The 16,502-nt window shown below is 40.3% G+C and overlaps 1 protein-coding gene across 3 annotated transcripts; it reads left to right on the forward strand.

Moving 5' to 3' along the window:
• The first annotated feature begins 931 nt into the window (after positions 1–931).
• RUFY1 (RUN and FYVE domain containing 1) lies at positions 932–16,139 on the forward strand. Of its 3 annotated transcripts, none has more exons than XM_084535588.1 (18): positions 932–1,281; positions 4,740–4,913; positions 5,226–5,343; positions 5,997–6,098; positions 6,412–6,535; positions 7,622–7,680; positions 8,169–8,234; positions 8,748–8,817; positions 9,743–9,844; positions 10,256–10,372; positions 10,826–10,993; positions 12,267–12,364; positions 12,829–12,948; positions 13,065–13,194; positions 13,997–14,091; positions 14,537–14,585; positions 14,779–14,856; positions 15,412–16,139. In XM_084535588.1, exons 1-18 carry the CDS (start codon positions 1,011–1,013, stop codon positions 15,553–15,555), a joined length of 2,085 nt encoding a protein of 694 aa, XP_084391714.1. In that variant the 5' UTR covers positions 932–1,010; the 3' UTR covers positions 15,556–16,139. The 3 variants fall into 3 exon arrangements, with proteins under 3 accessions (XP_084391714.1, XP_084391715.1, XP_084391716.1); XM_084535589.1 differs by having other exon boundaries at positions 1,010–1,232; XM_084535590.1 differs by lacking the exon at positions 932–1,281 and adding an exon at positions 4,249–4,448.
• Positions 16,140–16,502: the final 363 nt, after the last annotated feature.

A 16,502-nucleotide genomic window follows, 5' to 3' on the forward strand; every position in this document is an offset into this window, starting at 1 on the left:
GAATAAGAGGCTGCTGATCTCTGAATTCCCAACAAAAATGCAAGAGTTTCCTTGGACCTTGTGGAGCAGGAGTTGTTAAACTTTCAGTATCTGAGAAGCCAAGAGGACAGAATCAATCTTAAACTAGCTTAACGGGGGGAAATAAATAAGACATGAATACTAATAAAATACTAACATGAATATTTAGTTTACTGCAATTGACATCCCAACTCTACTATTCCCTCCCCCCTTCACTCATTTCTTAGGAGGAGAAAAAAAAAAAAACTTTTTTCTGTATGGCAAAAAAGCTAATGTGCAGCATCTCCTACATCGTGAAAATGTGAGTGCTGTAGCTCAGGTACGTACAGTTCCCGGATGGAAAAAATATACGATAAACCATCAATAGTTGTGACACACACTAAGGCTGTATTTTCATACAAGGGCCATTTCAGTTCCCCTTTATGACACATGCCTTCTACCAACCACAGCCCAAATACGTTAAAGAAGTCGTCTTACTGTCTGTAGCTATTTTGTAGTGACAGCGATACAAGCAAGCGCTTTTCACAACAGTGAACCTGCCGTTCCTGTCCACCAGTTTCACCAAGCTAGGATGACTTGAGTTACAGGCGAAGTAATAAAGATCTTTTTAAGTTTTCATAACACTGCACAAATCCAGGATTTCAAAAGCTGGTACAAATTTTCTAATTGAAAGTAATATTTGGGAAGAGAATGCAATGAAAAAAAAAAAATCTGCAGAGCGCACTTTTGTTAGTTTGACAACTTGTTTAAAAAGTAAACTCTTGCTCGGTTTGCCATGCCCCTCCCTGCTCCCCCCTCCTAAATCTTTAACCCAGAACACGGAGCAAACTGCAGAGCTCTGGAAAGGCTCGGCTCGGTCCTGCTGGTGCATGCACCTGCTGTAAAAGATTTGAGGGGGCTGTGGGTACCTGGTGCTTGCCCTGCAGCCAGCGGGCAGGGCGTGGGGCTGCTGCCTGGAGTGCGCCTGATCAGGGTCATATGACACGGTGAAGATGGCTGACGGGGAGAAATGCACTGCTGCTGCTGCGGGAAGGCAAGAAGACTTTGAGATCATTGACAAAAACCAGATTCCTAGTGCAACCGAGCTGAAGAACGAGGAAAAAGAGAAAGCGGCAGAAGAAGCGAGGTGGTCTGCTCCGATCTTGTCGCTGGCTAAGAAAGCCTCGGAGAACTTAGCGCTGAGCTATGGCAACGCTCTGAAGTCTGCAGCTTTGGTAGGATTCATATCCAAACCAGTCAGCAATGACAACACAGCAAAAACAAGTATGGTTATGTTTATTTAGTACCCTTGCTTTTATGCTGCGCAAATAAGTTAGCTCCCGTAAGTGGCGTTTCTTAGGGAGTGATGTGTTGTTGTTACTTGGAGTTTGTTGTTAAAAATCTGATGCTGCAGTTTTTTATTTAAGGGAAATTATACGAACAACATAGGTGTGGAACTAACAAAATATATTACAACCAAAAGAATCCTAAACTGTTAATATGTTTGGGAAAGTTGACTTTATTTTTTGTGCGGTGGGCTTTTATTAATTCTATTTCTCCCTCTCCCTCTACGTTCAGCTCAGCAGCAGCCTGCCTGTGCTAGGAAGGATTGGCTGGATCACTTGCTCTGGGGGCTGGCTCAGGGAGGGAACCAGGCTGATACTTCATGCATAGTTTTCATGTCAGAAAGTGGACAATTTGACTAAGAAACAGACTTGTTATAAATTAACTATGCTAAAAATAGCTTTACTTAGTTACAGCTTGCTTTACTGAACATCTGTATTCATCAGTATTGTAACCGTATGGATTTATGGAACAGATTTCTTAAAATGGAATTAAGAAGGCTTTAGTGGGATCCTTACAGAAATTAGAGCTCAGTAATACTTAGAGCATGGAAACAAAAACATTCATATGTAGGAATGGGATGTGTTAGTCTTGTATTCCAGGCTAGTTCTTGATGGTTTGGGACCAGTGGAACTCAGTTATGCTAACTGGTTCAGGCCTTCTTGTTTTCAGTATTAAGTGTTCAAGCTGCATTGCTCTGGGGATGAATCATAACTACATGGTGGAATAAATCATTGTTGATGGACTTTTTTTTTTTTTTTTTATGAAAGTACTTCAGTGTTACATAGGCATGTAGTCAGAGTTCAAGATTAATCATGTCCTGAAAAAAATAGATTCTTATCTTTTCCTGCACTACAGTCTCACAGTAAACCTGGATGCCCATCCTGAGCAGCTGGGATTTAATCTGAGGCAGAATATCTCATTACCTTCAGCTGCGTTTGAAATAATGTTCTGAATAGATGTAATTCAACACAACACATGGTATTTGGTGAGGAGTTGAGAAAACAATATTCGCCTTCCTGAAGTGAAGCTCCCAAACCTAATGAGACTTTTACCACAACCTTTCACCCTCCTATCTCTGAAGTAAGGGAATACAGTTCTACCTTCCCAAATTGTTCAAAGCATTTTGATAACATGTTGATGACTTATGGAAAATTCCAGAAGAAAAACTTGTTCATAACTTAGGTGATTTAGTGTCTGTTCACATTACATCTATTCAGCCCTCCTGTATAAAGAGCTTTCCTATCAACTTTGACCAAGCACTATACATATTCAATTTAAAGCTTGTATTTTTAAATAATATGTGGTCTGCCACATATGTGGTCTACTTGTGGAACACTAGATAAAGAAGGCAGCAGGGATCAAGCTTTCTTTATAACCTCTACCTCCTATTTCAGATCTGTTGATCACATGTAAATACTGCTGCACACTATGTACTCAGCTGGACAGATAGAAAGGGGAAGATGCATCATAAACCCATTTTCTGTATTTGATTAAACTATCCTGCCTGGCTGGGAAGGCAGGAGCTACAAATCTAAAGAATATGAGTCAAGAAAGACTGCGTGTCTTAAAGACCAAAAGATGGAGAATTGTCAGCTTTTCTTCAGGCTTCAGTTATTTTCAAGGTGTGCTAAATAGTGGACAGTAAACAAGGCATGGGGCTTCAAAATGATGATTAAAAAATCAGTTGATTAAGAGGCTGTCTGATAATGTTTTAAAAAAGATTGCAGCATATGTCTGGGATCTTTTGCACTTGCGTAACTCAATTTCTGATCTTTGAGGTTTGACTTTCATAATCTGCCTAATACCTGGATACTTTGCATGTATCTGCTAGTACGTAGTTTTGCAAAAGGTGTAAATTTGACTGTGTAAATTTGCAACAGTCAAAATAATTGTTCAAATTATTATTTAAACTTCTTACAAATTTTTAAGAGGACACTACTTAACTGAAGTTTGTGTTCATAAAGAATATTCCATACACTTTTTTTTTTTTTTTTTTTTTTTTTTTAAGTCTGGACAATATAATATTTTTTAAGTTGTGTACAATATAATACGTGTACCTCTTGAGCAAGTCTTACAAGCCAAACAGTCCTGATAAGTTCAAGTTCAGGAAACGCCCAAAATAACTTGATGAGTTGCTACTGAATACTTCAACAAATATTTCTAGTCAGGTTTTCTTTCTGTTTTTAATGTATAACTTGGCAATGCTGAAATCAAAATTCAAAGTACTACAGCCCTTAAAATCCTCAGTCTCATCTCAGACATTATAAGCAATGTTGAGGCATCCACTAAATTGACTGAAGATACTAACATGAGACAGGTAGGCTACTGGGAAGACAAGAGCTCATGTGCCCCGTTATTGAAATCCATTTGATTAGGATAGCTGTTTTCACTCTTTTCGTAGGGAAATTTTTTGCTCAATTCTAGATAACCATCCTGTGCGGAAGAAGGTAATGATGAAAATTAGTACCTGGATAGACTTTTGCATGGTGTTAGTAATAGTTTTAACAATCTTGCATGTGATTAACATAGGGGGTCTACCTGTTGCACTTGGTCTTCTGTACGTGCTGTTTCTGTGGGCAGCGTGGCCCCATTTGATGCACAGACACCAGGAATCTCCTAACGCAACGTCCCTGCCTCAGAAAGTCACTTAGGTGTAGTGGTGGCAGCATCTGTCAGCACCTGCATGAAGACAAAGTGCTAGCTGGCAGCCTGCCTGTTTTTTTTTTTTGTTTTTTTGTTTTTTTTTTTTTTTTGTTTTTTTTTTTTTTTGTTTTGTTTTTTTTGTTTGTTTGTTTGTTTTTGTTTTTTTTTGGCTTGTTTTGTTTCTTACCCCTCGTTCGGGAGGAGCGCACCTCTTCCCCAGCACGAGGGGAGCCTCGGAGCAGGGCACTGACGCCCCTGAAGGCTGCGGGACCCGGAGCCGCAGCTCCCTGAGGCGCCGAGGCCGCCAGGCGGGGGAGCTGGAGGCGGCGCGGAGCGGCCCCGGCTCCACAAAATGGCGGCGGCCGCGCGAGCACCGCGAGAGGCGCGGGGAGGGAGGCGGGGTTGCCGTGGTAACGCAGGAGCCATGGGGCCCGGCCTCGGGGGCAGCCCCTGCCCCGCAGGTAGGGCCGGGGGCGGCAGGGTTAGGGATGGTGGATGCTCTCCCGGTGCTGGGGCTCCCCAAGCCGCTGTGGTTCTCCTGCCGTCCTCGGTTCTGGAGCTCCGCGGTCAGTGCGGTGAGGGGGGGGCTCCCCAGCGCCTCCGCTCACCTCAGCAAGATGGAGGCTGCGATGAGGAGACGGCGCTCCCCGCAGCGCCGGGAGGGAGCAGGAGGACCGTGTTGCTGAAAAAAAATAAAAATAAATAAAAATAAGAAACGCTTTTCTTTTTTCACCCTTGTCCCCGCCGCCCAGGTGTGCGATACCACGCCATGGAGGAGCGCACCAACCTGATGAACATGATGAAGCTCAGTATCAAAACCCTCATCCAGTCGGCCCTGAGCCTGGGCCGCACGCTGGACTCGGACTTCCCTCCCTTGCAGCAGTTCTTCGTGGTGCTGGAGCACTGCCTCAAGCATGGCCTGAAAGGTGGGCGCCCGCTCCCTCGGCCTGGCCGCCGCGCTGAGGAGAGGCGGATAACGGGGTCGATGTCGTGTCTCCGGTGTGACTTCTTGTGTTGTTAACGTCAGTTGCATATGGTGAATGGTTCTAGGCAGCCTTCCCCATTATAAGTGTGTTTTTATCCTCAGATATAAGCCATGCCTCCTAAACTGTCAATTTTTTTTTTAATGCCCCATTTCTGTTGGTGTATTAGGAGCTGGTAAGGTGAAGTAAAATGTGGAAGGTTGGAGGTGGAAGCCTGTCGGTTCTCATCACAAACTTCTCTATATACTCCCGTAGTGAAGAAGACCTTTATTGGGCAGAACAAATCTTTCTTTGGTCCTTTGGAGCTTGTGGAAAAACTGTGTCCTGAAGCATCAGATATAGCGACTAGTGTTAAAAATCTGCCAGAGTTGAAGTAAGTTGGTTGTTGGGGAATGTGTTTCACTTATACTGCTGGGTAAAAGAATCCTTTGGGTAGTTTCTTGCATTGGGTAGTCTCTCTCATTCAGTAATGAGATCTCTTTCCCAAAGAGAAAAATTTGTATTTGGCTTTGATTTCTCCAAGAAATAAGGAGGCCATCTCAAAATATTCAGTGCTTCTGATTCAAACAATATCGTCTAATTAAAAACAGTATGTGGAAACTTCTGTGAGCTTGCTAAAAATAGCTGTAGTCTTCACCTATTTTTTTTCCTCTTGTTTCCATCACTTATATGGTTTTGTCTAACATTCTGCATGTTTGTATTTCGTTTAGATAATTTGGTATAATGAAGGGACTAGTGTTATGTTAAGAATGCATGAACAGCTGGGTTGTTGTGCTAGTTGAAAATATGTAGATATTTCCAGTTTGTGCAGGTTTTACAATGTACTTTCCCTTCATGGAAGCAATGGGATGTACTCAAACGCTTCTCTGTTCTGGAGATGTTTTATTTCCCCTGGGATTTATTTATTTTTTTATTTTTTTTTAGTAAATAACTACCTTTGTCTCCCTTCGTAAGGAGAGGATTTTGAATTGCACAGGTGTGCTTAAACTTTTTGTTTTTACCAAAACATGTGGTGTTTTATTTTAGGACTGCTGTGGGAAGAGGAAGGGCTTGGCTTTACCTGGCACTCATGCAAAAGAAGTTGGCAGATTATCTCAAAGTGCTCTTGGACCACAAGCATCTATTAAGGTAACAGTACAGACACACGTACGTTGTATTCACTGAATGTACTTGGACTGCTGTAGTAGGAGGTCATTAATTGACCAGTTGAATTTTAAACTTCTTCTTGCAACCTGCAGAGGAGGAAGTTATTCGTTGCTTTTGCAGTGAACCTACAGTCACAAGTATTTTCTGTTCAGCATCTTCTGCCTTGCACAGTAAATTAGTAAGGGACTGATTAGCTGAGCTTTATAAGGACTACATTACTATTTAAATTATTTTGGTGATAGAAGTACCATTAAAATTACAATGTGCAGTGATGCCTTTATAATATTTCTTCTAGTGAGTTTTACGAGCCTGATGCGTTGATGATGGAGGAGGAAGGAGCAGTCATTGTGGGTCTGTTAGTTGGACTGAATGTTATTGATGCAAACCTTTGCTTGAAAGGAGAAGACTTGGATTCCCAGGTGAAGATTAAGTTTAAATAAGATCAATTCTTAAAGGACTCCTGTAGAATTAAGCACATCCATAAATGTTTTACTGAGATGGGTCCAGAATTTCTAAATCTGTTATGCAGACAGTGTTTGTCATTTTAAGTGGGCATATGAATGCCTCATGAGAAATCAAACATTAAATGAGCTGAGTTAACGACATGACATTGTCGAGATCAGTCTGCTAAGAGTTCATGGTGGGTTTCATTTTGGGGGTGGTGATAGTTTTCTTTTGGTTTGGGGGTGGGGAATGACATCCCAGATGTCTGCTGCTTCAGTGAAACAGGCCAGGAGTTTAAGGAATGCTTTGAGATATTCATGGCCCAAGTAAATGAATGGCATTTTTGTTTAATTTAATGTTACATTGACCTCTGCATAACTTACTGTGTCTTGTAATTCAATACTATGTCCTGTTTCAGCCAATCTGTTTTATTTTTATATTAGATAAACTTTGACAAAATGGGTCAGTAGCATTGCAGGAGTCTAACCCTCTTTCTGTGCTAGAAATTAAAAGTGTATGTGGCTGTAATTTAATTCTTACTAACCTTTTTCTTCTTTAAGAGAGACTGTTGCAGAAGATACTGAAATTATGTTGCCTGTTCTACAAACCTTGAACATGGCTAGCTGTTAATTCTCTGATTTTGTTAAAGAGATTACTTAAATGTCAGGTCCCTGCAAGAAGATACTGTGTTTGTTTGTAGAAAGTCTGATTTAAGGTGTTTTATTTCCATTTGGTAGGTGAAGACAGGAATGTCCTGTTTAGAGGCTCGTCACATTTCTCACACTGACAAGTACATAAGTATCCATCACTTCCAGTAGCAGTTTATAGGAATGCTGTCAAAACTAATAACTCCTGGGAAACCAAGCACACTGAATATAGTCATTTTGATGTTTTTATGACAAACACTGGCTTGCAAGTTTGTTTCAGTTGTGAAGAGTATAGGTTTTACCTGTCTTCCTAAATCTAAACTTTAGATTTTTACTTTTTTCCAAATATAATGTCAGCTGCTACTCAAGAATTGCACTGTGAAAGTGTGTTAACTTATTTAATATGTTTTTCAGGTTGGAGTGATTGATTTTTCCTTGTACCTGAAGGAAACGCAGGACAGTGATAGCAAACAGTACGTATTAAGTTTTTGAAGAGCAAAGCTGTCAGATCTGTGGGAACATATCAGTGCTAGAGGTCTCAAAGTCTTCTAGTCATTCAAAAAACATAATCCTAAATAGATTTGTTTACTAAATAAAAACACAGTAAAGGTTGAGGCCATGGCAGTTTTAACAATACATGTGGGGAGTCTGTCCCAAGCCAGGACCAAATTAAGAGCCCACAATTTTAGGTAGTGTATTTCTTGATTTTTAGGAGATGTGATCTGCCTAGGCACCTTTTGTTTCTTCCTTTTGCCTCTAAAATCATAATGCTATTCCTGTACTTCGCTGATTTTTGGGACAAAAAAGTCATCTTACTGCTTCCCAGTCCAGCTCAAACACAAGTATTTTTAGAAGAAAAAGAAAAGGTTTGCAAAACTATGCTGAAAATCCTAGTACAAATTAACACTTTCAAATAAAAAGAATTATATTCTCAAATAATAAATTTTCACTTTACAATTAGAGATGGAGGGATCACTGCTGTTCTTGACCAGAAGCATTATGTAGAAGAACTTAACCGGCATCTAAGGTAGGAGTTTCATCTATTCTAATGCATAAACACTCAATTTTCCATTACGACATTTAATTGTCTTTGCCGTCAGTCATGTAGATTCTTGTCTGATAATGAAACGCCTTTTCTGATTCTTTGCCAAAGACTTGCTTTCATTTTGTAATCTTACTCTTCTGAGGGCAAACATAACACAAAAACAAGTCTGTGTAACCGTGTTAGTTAACCATGTAACAAGTTAACCGTGCTGAGGCTTTCTAATGGTAAACAGGACATTTTGGAGATGAATTTGTGATAGAAGCATCTCAAGATTTGTTCTTTACGTGGAGATGCATTCTGCTTACAAGATACAACCATCTTTCCTCTGTTCTGTTTTTTGTGTTTTTTTTTTTGTTTTTTTTTTTTTTGTTTGTTTGTTTTCCCAGCTCACCGAAGTATTTCACTGTTAGCAAATACAAGTATGGTTGTGGATAAGAATAATTGTTGAACGTTGACACTTAATGTATTGTTTTTATGCATTTTTCCTTACTGCAGTTGCACGGTTGCCGATCTCCAGAACAAAATAGACTGTTTAGAGAAGACTAATTCAAAGCTGCAGGAAGAGGTTTGTGTCTGTCTGTTAAATATTTCTTAGCTCTCTCCTGTTAGAGGTAAAACACCCGAAGAATTCACCATAGGCTTAAACTGTTTCAACTGATATTAGTGTGGTACAGAGGACTAGTGAGAGCTGGGACACGTGGCCAGCTCTGTGGAAAGGTTTTGTTATTTTAGTAATTAAAATGCTTTTGGATACCCACTTGTTGGACTGGTTTCCTTAATTGAGGTGTTTTTCTTGCAGGTATTTCTCCACCCCAAAATAATCATATCACTTAGAAAATGATTTGTCCCTCTTCTTTCTGCTCACACATTCATATATCTGTTGTGTGAGGAATAGAAGTCAAAAAAAAAAAAAAAAAAAAAAAAATCCCAGTTCAACTTGGAAGCCATTCCTAGTTGGGAACTGAAATAAAAGCCAGCAGCAGCACCCATGATGAAGGCAGGGAGGGTTTCTGTTTGTTTGTTTTTAGGTGATGGTGGTTTTATGTTTTTTATTATTACATGTATTAGTTCTGACTGCATTAGTATAGTCCAATTTCTAACACACCTTTTGGTGCATCTCCACTTGAAACTGCCATAAGGCTCCAAAGGCGAATGTCAGCCCTGACGTGGCATGTGCCTTCTAATTCATACCAGAAGGAATACTACAGACCTCAAACCTGTGGTGGTTTTTATGCCTTTTACACTATGATAAATTTCTTTGTACAGATAATACTCAAAAGTAATTGAGGGCATGAAGCAGAGGTCAAGTAATAAATGTTGGTGGACTTATTAATTGAGGCTGCATAGTGAGTGTGGCTGCAAAATGGGCAGGCAGTTTCTGGGAAGAATGAAAAGCTTAAGAGGGAGAGTGAGAACTAACTATCTTTAGAATTCATCCTGATGCTGCATGGTTGTACACTGATAAAAATATACATATGTTCTTTTCATAGCTGGCAGCAGCAACTGACCGAATTGGATCTCTTCAGGAAGAGCAGCAGCAGTTAAAACAACAAAACGAATTAATTCGTGAACGGAGTGAAAAAAGTGTAGAGGTAGGACAACGATTTAAAGATGGGGATCCTTAAAATAATCAAGCTCTCTTGTTCAACTGGAGTTAGTGCTCTTGAAAGAGCTTTGAACTAGAATGCTAAGTACCACTGTTTAGCACACTACTGTAAATCACTGATTATTATAATATGCAAGTATATTGGATTTTGCTGTTCTCTGCCAGAGACTTAAATATGTGTTTGCAGAAGGGAGATGGCAATAAAAGTGTTAGAATGGTTTCTTGTTATTTGTACTCTTTGAAATTTCAGTTTATTAATGTTGGCTAGATTTTAATCATAAAGTGGTAGGATTTTGCTTGAAGTAGCATGTTCATTCTTGTGTGAAACTGTTTCTGAGGTACACTTAAATTGTGTGGCTTTGTAGTCTTATGTGGCTTTTGCTAATGTTTCTTATAGGTAACAAAAGAGGATACAAAAGTAGAATTGGATACTTACAGGCAGTCTCGGCAGGGTCTTGATGAAATGTATAGTGATGTCTGGAAGCAGTTGAAAGAAGAAAAAAAGATAAGGCTGGTAAGGAAACTTATTTATAGAAAAGAAAATGAAAGATCCAGGACTGTGTATATTAAAGTAGCATTACAAATATAAGATGTGTGCTGTGCACTTCTTGAAACTATTCAAAGTTCATAATGGGTTTACAAGCAAGATGCTGGACATAGATCACTTACAGTGTCTGTAAAGAACTAGAAATCTGGGCTTTTGGAATGCTCAAAGTGGAAGGTCTTCCCCTATTTAAAAATGTACTGAGATTATTACAGAAGAGGCTAAGATAAAAAGAAAAAGAAATGTAACTGTGTTTATGGAGGAAAATATGGTATGTGGACAAGGGTCACTTCCACAGTGAACTGCCAGTTAGTGGCTGGTAAAGAGACTGACAAGGCTTGCTGTGTAGGTTTATGTGGGTTTTGGAAATACTTATCTGTGGCACGTGGCTACGTCATAGTAACTAGGAAATCTGTTTGTAAGGAACTAGAGAAAGAGTTGGAGCTACAGATCGGAATGAAAACAGAAATGGAAATTGCCATGAAACTTCTGGAAAAAGATACTCATGAAAAACAAGACACCCTGGTTGCACTTCGGCAGCAGTTAGAAGAAGTGAAAGCTATTAACTTGCAGATGTTTCACAAATCTCAGGTACGTATGTAGTGGTGAACAGAAAGAGCAGCTGCAGTGGTGGCTTTTCCATGCTGATCATGCACAAGGTGTACAAATGCACTTACATGCATCTGAAGTAATAGATGCAGCAATTTTCTTAGGAATATCTATTTTAGAACTGTGAAAGGAATTGTTTTTTTTTTTTTTAATGTCTCCTTGTTATGAGATTGGGGGTGTTTGGAAAGAAAGGGACTTTCCTCGAGAATGCTGTGTAGTGTGCCATAGGATATCCAGGAAATGCTGAGAGAGGAAAAGATGGAGAGCTCTCACAGGGAAGAAAGTGGTTTTAAGGGTCTTTGTTTTAGCCACTGAATGACTAGTCTTTAAAAAAATGTAGTTACTTAATACAGCCAAGAACTGTTTTGCTTCTCCTTCCCATCTGTGTTGTCTTGCTTTTCACTTAACAGTTTATCATAGAAACCAACAAAAAGCTTCTCTAAACCAATAGAAATTAAGTTATTTTCATGTAATTTCTGGAGTCTGTATCGAAATGGTCAACTGAGTGCTGTAGCTAGAGAAAAGGCAATGCTGGATCTGAGACGGGGGGAGCTCTGTGGTCAGGACTGGTCATACACTTGTAGACTTTTCTACAAGGAAATAATGGAGTGGTAGCATTTGCACAAAATATGCAGAGTTTGTGCCCATTAATGAAAGGGATTTAACTAGACTTCCCCTCCCATCTCTGGTGCCAGAAGTCCAAAGGTGACTTCTCTCCATTTTTATGGTCTGTTTCCTGATGTTTATTCAGGCTTTGTCCAGGCTTTTGCCTCCTTCACAGATGCATATAAATCTGCAGAGCAATAGCCAGTGAGGCCCCAGTGCTGAGGTATGCCTTTGCTTTGAAAAGCAGAATTTACTTGATGTAAAAAACCCTTTTCTTGGCTTTCTAGTTCCACACCCCTTAAGCGCAGCTGTTTCATTCAGATTGTAACAGTAACATAATCAGTATACTTACCCTTACAATATAATGTGACAGTTTTCTTCTTCAAACTCCTTAAAAGATTTCTGGCTTGTAGCTGATCTTGTGAGTCAGAGTTTAGTACACTAAAATGTTTTTCTGAACAAAGCAAATCGAGGAGTGTTTGCTCTGTCATTATCAGCATTTTGTTTGTGCATTCCATTTAGACGTAGGCACGGTTTGTAACAAGATAAACAGTCTTTATCTAGGGACTGACTTTTGTTAAGGCCTGACACTGTGCTTTCAAAAACTGCAACGTCTTACCTGCAGTGTCTGTTCACTTTATTCCTACAGAATGCAGAGAGTTCATTACAACAGAAAACAGAAGCAATATCCTCCTTTGAAGAAAAAACAAATGAGATGATGTCTTCTATGAAACAAATGGAAGAGAGGTAATTAGAAGCTTAACACCACTCATGTCGGTGGAAAGGTTTCAACTGAGACCTTTATAGAACGACCTTGTATTTCTCCATACAACACTATCAGTTATGTCTCCTATAGATATTTGGGCATGCATGCTAGCATGATGTTCTTTTTTTTTCCTCCCCATTATCACTCTGTCATTATCTATTCCCTTTTCCCAGGCAAACATGCACATAGTTGACTCATTTGAAAATCATAGCTCTTTTCAGAGCAGACTGTTTAAAAACGTGTTGACATTAGATAAGGAACAGCTATGACTCCTGATTTTGTGTTTTGCAGAAACGGTTGTTTTCAAAAACTCAGTTGTTCTCTAGTATCATCAGGTTTAGCTTTCTGTAAAGGCATATATGGTAAATATAAAGGAACAAAATGACAGCAAATAGATACGGAATATGTGAATTAACAGCAAATGTACATGTTCCTTACTTTGCAGATTGCAGCACGCAGAAAAGGCAAGGCAAGCTGCAGAAGAAAGATGCAACAAGATGAAGCAAGAGCTTGCTGGCAGGCTTGACACTTGTCGGCAACAGATGTCCCAGCTGGACAGCAAATGGTATTTCATTAGTGTTTGTTTTTCCCCTCCTACCATTTCCTTAAGATGTGCTATCCTTAAGTGCCATAGGATATTTTCTGCTGTAGGCTTTCTCAGAATCAATTATTTTTAAATAGCTCAACTCTGGAAAAGGAGTTAAAATCTGAAAAGGAACAGAGACAAACTTTGCAAAGAGAACTACACCAAGAGAAGGATGCTACCTCTCTGCTTAAAACAGAATTGGAACAAATGGAAGGACTGAAAAAGGTATGCATAGTGCAAACGTGCCCAGTGTCCAGAATTAAAGCTGACTTGAAATGAATGCAATGCTTGCATCTGTAGCAGATATGTTGTTTCTGTACCATGCTCATTCTCTGAGTGGGTTAAAAAGCTTGGCTGATGTAACACAAGTCTGTACGTGAAATGCCAAGAGGAACTTGGAGCAGTGCAGGACTCGGGCAATTAAAACAGCTTAACTAGAGATGGCTGAGGAGGTTGCCATCTGAGCTACCTTAGCAACAAGTGCCTGAGCCACTTACCAGTCAGCCAGATGAAGAAGGGGACAAAAACCTCAGCAGCTGCCCTATGGTGGGATAGCCCTGCTCATGTAGGAAATGGCAGGTTCAGAGCTTTCAGTGGCTCTGTAAGAATAAGAACATGTTTTCAAACATTCAGAACAAATGAGATGTTTTGTTTTTAACATGAGAGTTCTTGTGAACCTAAAAAGAACATACTTCTGTGTATCTAGCAGTTTAGACTTTGAAGGCACAATTGCACATCAGTATCTGTCTATATGCTTGTGGTTGGCATAGGACTGCTGCAGTCTAGCTGTGTTCGAGGATGGTTAAAGCCTGAAAATCTTACTCTATCTCTGGTAAACAAGATTAAATGACTTCATTGTAGGCTGAACAAGAACCCATGGGTAGTTTGTTCATGTAGTGCTAAAATAAAGCCTTAGAAGTAGGTAGCTTTGTAAAGGAACTTATGCTTGTGAAATGCTTGGGTATTTTGGGTAGATGTTATGGATCAGACTTGGCACACAAACTTGATTTTGTACTTAATTTTACAGGAACTGAGAAAACTGCAAGATGAGAAGCAGCAGTTAGAGAAAGTCTGTGAAGAACAGGAGCAAGCTCTTCAGGAAATGGGACTTCATCTCAGCCAGTAAGTTCTAAGAGTCGAACTACTGGAAGTGATGTGACTTGGGGGATAGTGTATCAAACTAACACAGATAATTCTAAAGCACATCCAGTTATATGTGAGAATTTTAGGAGGAAATTACTATGCACAGGGAAGCCACAAGATAAAGGTGAGGGAAGATCCTTGCATGAGTAAGCTGGCTGAGATGGGAAACTACAGTAAATGGGAACCTACGGTTCTTAGCGTAGAACTCTGCTTTTTCCATATTGCTTCTGAATATACCAAAGAGGGGGGTTTACCCCCAGGTGACTGTTTCCTGGTGATACTAAGTGGATCAGAGCTGTAATGGTGAGCTGACTGAAAAAGAGTTTAGATTCAATGGTTGGACAGGGACATGGCAGGTAAAATTGAACACAACAAAATGGGAAGTCATGCAGAGGGAGTAATTTTTTTATTTATTTTTTTTCAGATCTAAGCTGAAGATGGAAGACATTAAAGAAGTAAATAAAGCATTAAAGGTACTGTGTATCACATGGATATTTTGGCTAAACATGCATTTCACTTAGAACTTCAGATTTCACCGCAGTTAACTCCTAATTCATTTTATCTTATGTTAAAAAGATGGCTTTTGAAAAATACCAGCAATTGGTTGGTGAACTGCTTCTGAACTTTATTTTTATCTGTACTGATGGCTTTGTTCCAATTTCATAGGGTCATACCTGGCTGAAGGATGATGAAGCAACACACTGCAAGCAATGTGAAAAGGAATTCTCTATCTCAAGAAGAAAGGTAGTGCTGTTCGGGGGTTTCTTCTCCTTTTCTCTTAGAAAACAATGCGTGCTGTTGCCTAGTTTGCTAAGGAAAGCTGACACTGCTTAGGTTCCAGATCTTGTTCTCAGGAATTCTAGTTACCATACCAACGGGAAGTCTTTGAAAAGACAGCTTCCACAGCTGTGTGTTCTGCCTGGGCCCTTTCCTTGGCAGGGAGCTGGTGTGAGCTGTGTCCCCTAGGTTTGTTTCAGTTCTCTGAACTGTACGTGAGGAGGACAGCAGCACTCTGACAGGCCGTGCTCGGTGCCTTTCAGGCACAGGGAACCTCCTGCTCCTGCAGGAAGAACCTGGCAGCACCAGAGCAGCCAGGGAGCACCAGCATGGCCCAGGGAGGCCGCAGTGGGTACAGACCGTGCTGCTCGATGCTGAGCTCTCTGCAGGAGGAAACTGCTGTGAGGGGGGTGGGCTGGGAACTGGAGGATGTTAGTGGACTCTGAAGGCTTTTCTGAGCTTTATGTCCTCAATGTGCTTTTTATTTAGGCAGTTGGTCTTACTTTAGCTCTTTGTTTGTAGCATCACTGCAGGAACTGTGGGGACATCTTCTGCAACACATGCTCCAGCAATGAACTTGCACTGCCATCGTATCCTAAACCTGTCCGTGTCTGTGATACGTGTCACACCTTACTACTTCAGCGGTGCTCATCTAATTCCTCCTAAGGCTCTGGTAACCTCTAAGGGACCACTTTAGCATTGGGAAAGTAGCCATTATTTTTTTAATTATGAATTCCAGGCACCTTCTGTGCAGCACTGTCTGCTCTCTAGTATTTTCCACTGTTGGATAGGTCAGTGTAAACGAATGTAGGGCTTAATTATGCAAGTTAATATTTCTCCAACTGGAATTACTGAGAAAACTTATTGTGTAATTTCCATTAAAGTTCTATTTGAGATTAAAATGCACACTCACTTTCCAATTTTTATAGACAAGGTATTTGTACTAAAATTTGTATATGGCATTTCTACAGTTACAGGGATTAGGTGTAAAAGTTTATTCTGCACATTAATGTCACTTCCTCTGTGTTCAGTGTAGGTGTTCCTGTTTGTTATACTGGCTACTGTACAGTTTTGTATTTGTGCTGAGGAATGTCCATTTATGAATTATCTATGGAAAGAGCTTTATCCGTGTAAATGAATGTGCCTTCAGTATACTTCCTAGTCAAAACCTGCAACTTAACACTTGTTCTGAAAGTGGCTGTGAACACAGTATGGTAGCTGCACAATAAAGCCTTTTGCAAAAACTGAAACTGAAATTCTGATTTCTAAAAGCTGAGAGGGTCACAGCTCCTGGAAGAGAGGGTTCTTGTGCCGAGGTCAAAGGCTTAAACTATAGAGACTGAAACACCTCTGGACTTGACCAACAGCTCCAGCATGCTTTGATACAGTATTCCTTTGGATAGGCTCCATAGAGCCAACTCTGAGGAAGTAACTTCTGTGCCTCCTTGAGAGGAAGAACGGAGCCCAGCATGCTGTGACCATCTACCTGGGGCTGCTGTTCACATTGACTGCCTTCAGGACCAAGTATGGTGTTGCCTTCTTGCACACTTTAATTAGTTACACACACACAGAAATAGCTACTGTGTCATGTGAGGGGAAGAGTAGCATCAGCT

The sequence above is a fragment of the Aythya ferina genome (genome assembly GCF_964211825.1).
Source record: "Aythya ferina genome assembly, chromosome: 14".
Classification (NCBI taxonomy): domain Eukaryota; kingdom Metazoa; phylum Chordata; class Aves; order Anseriformes; family Anatidae; genus Aythya; species Aythya ferina.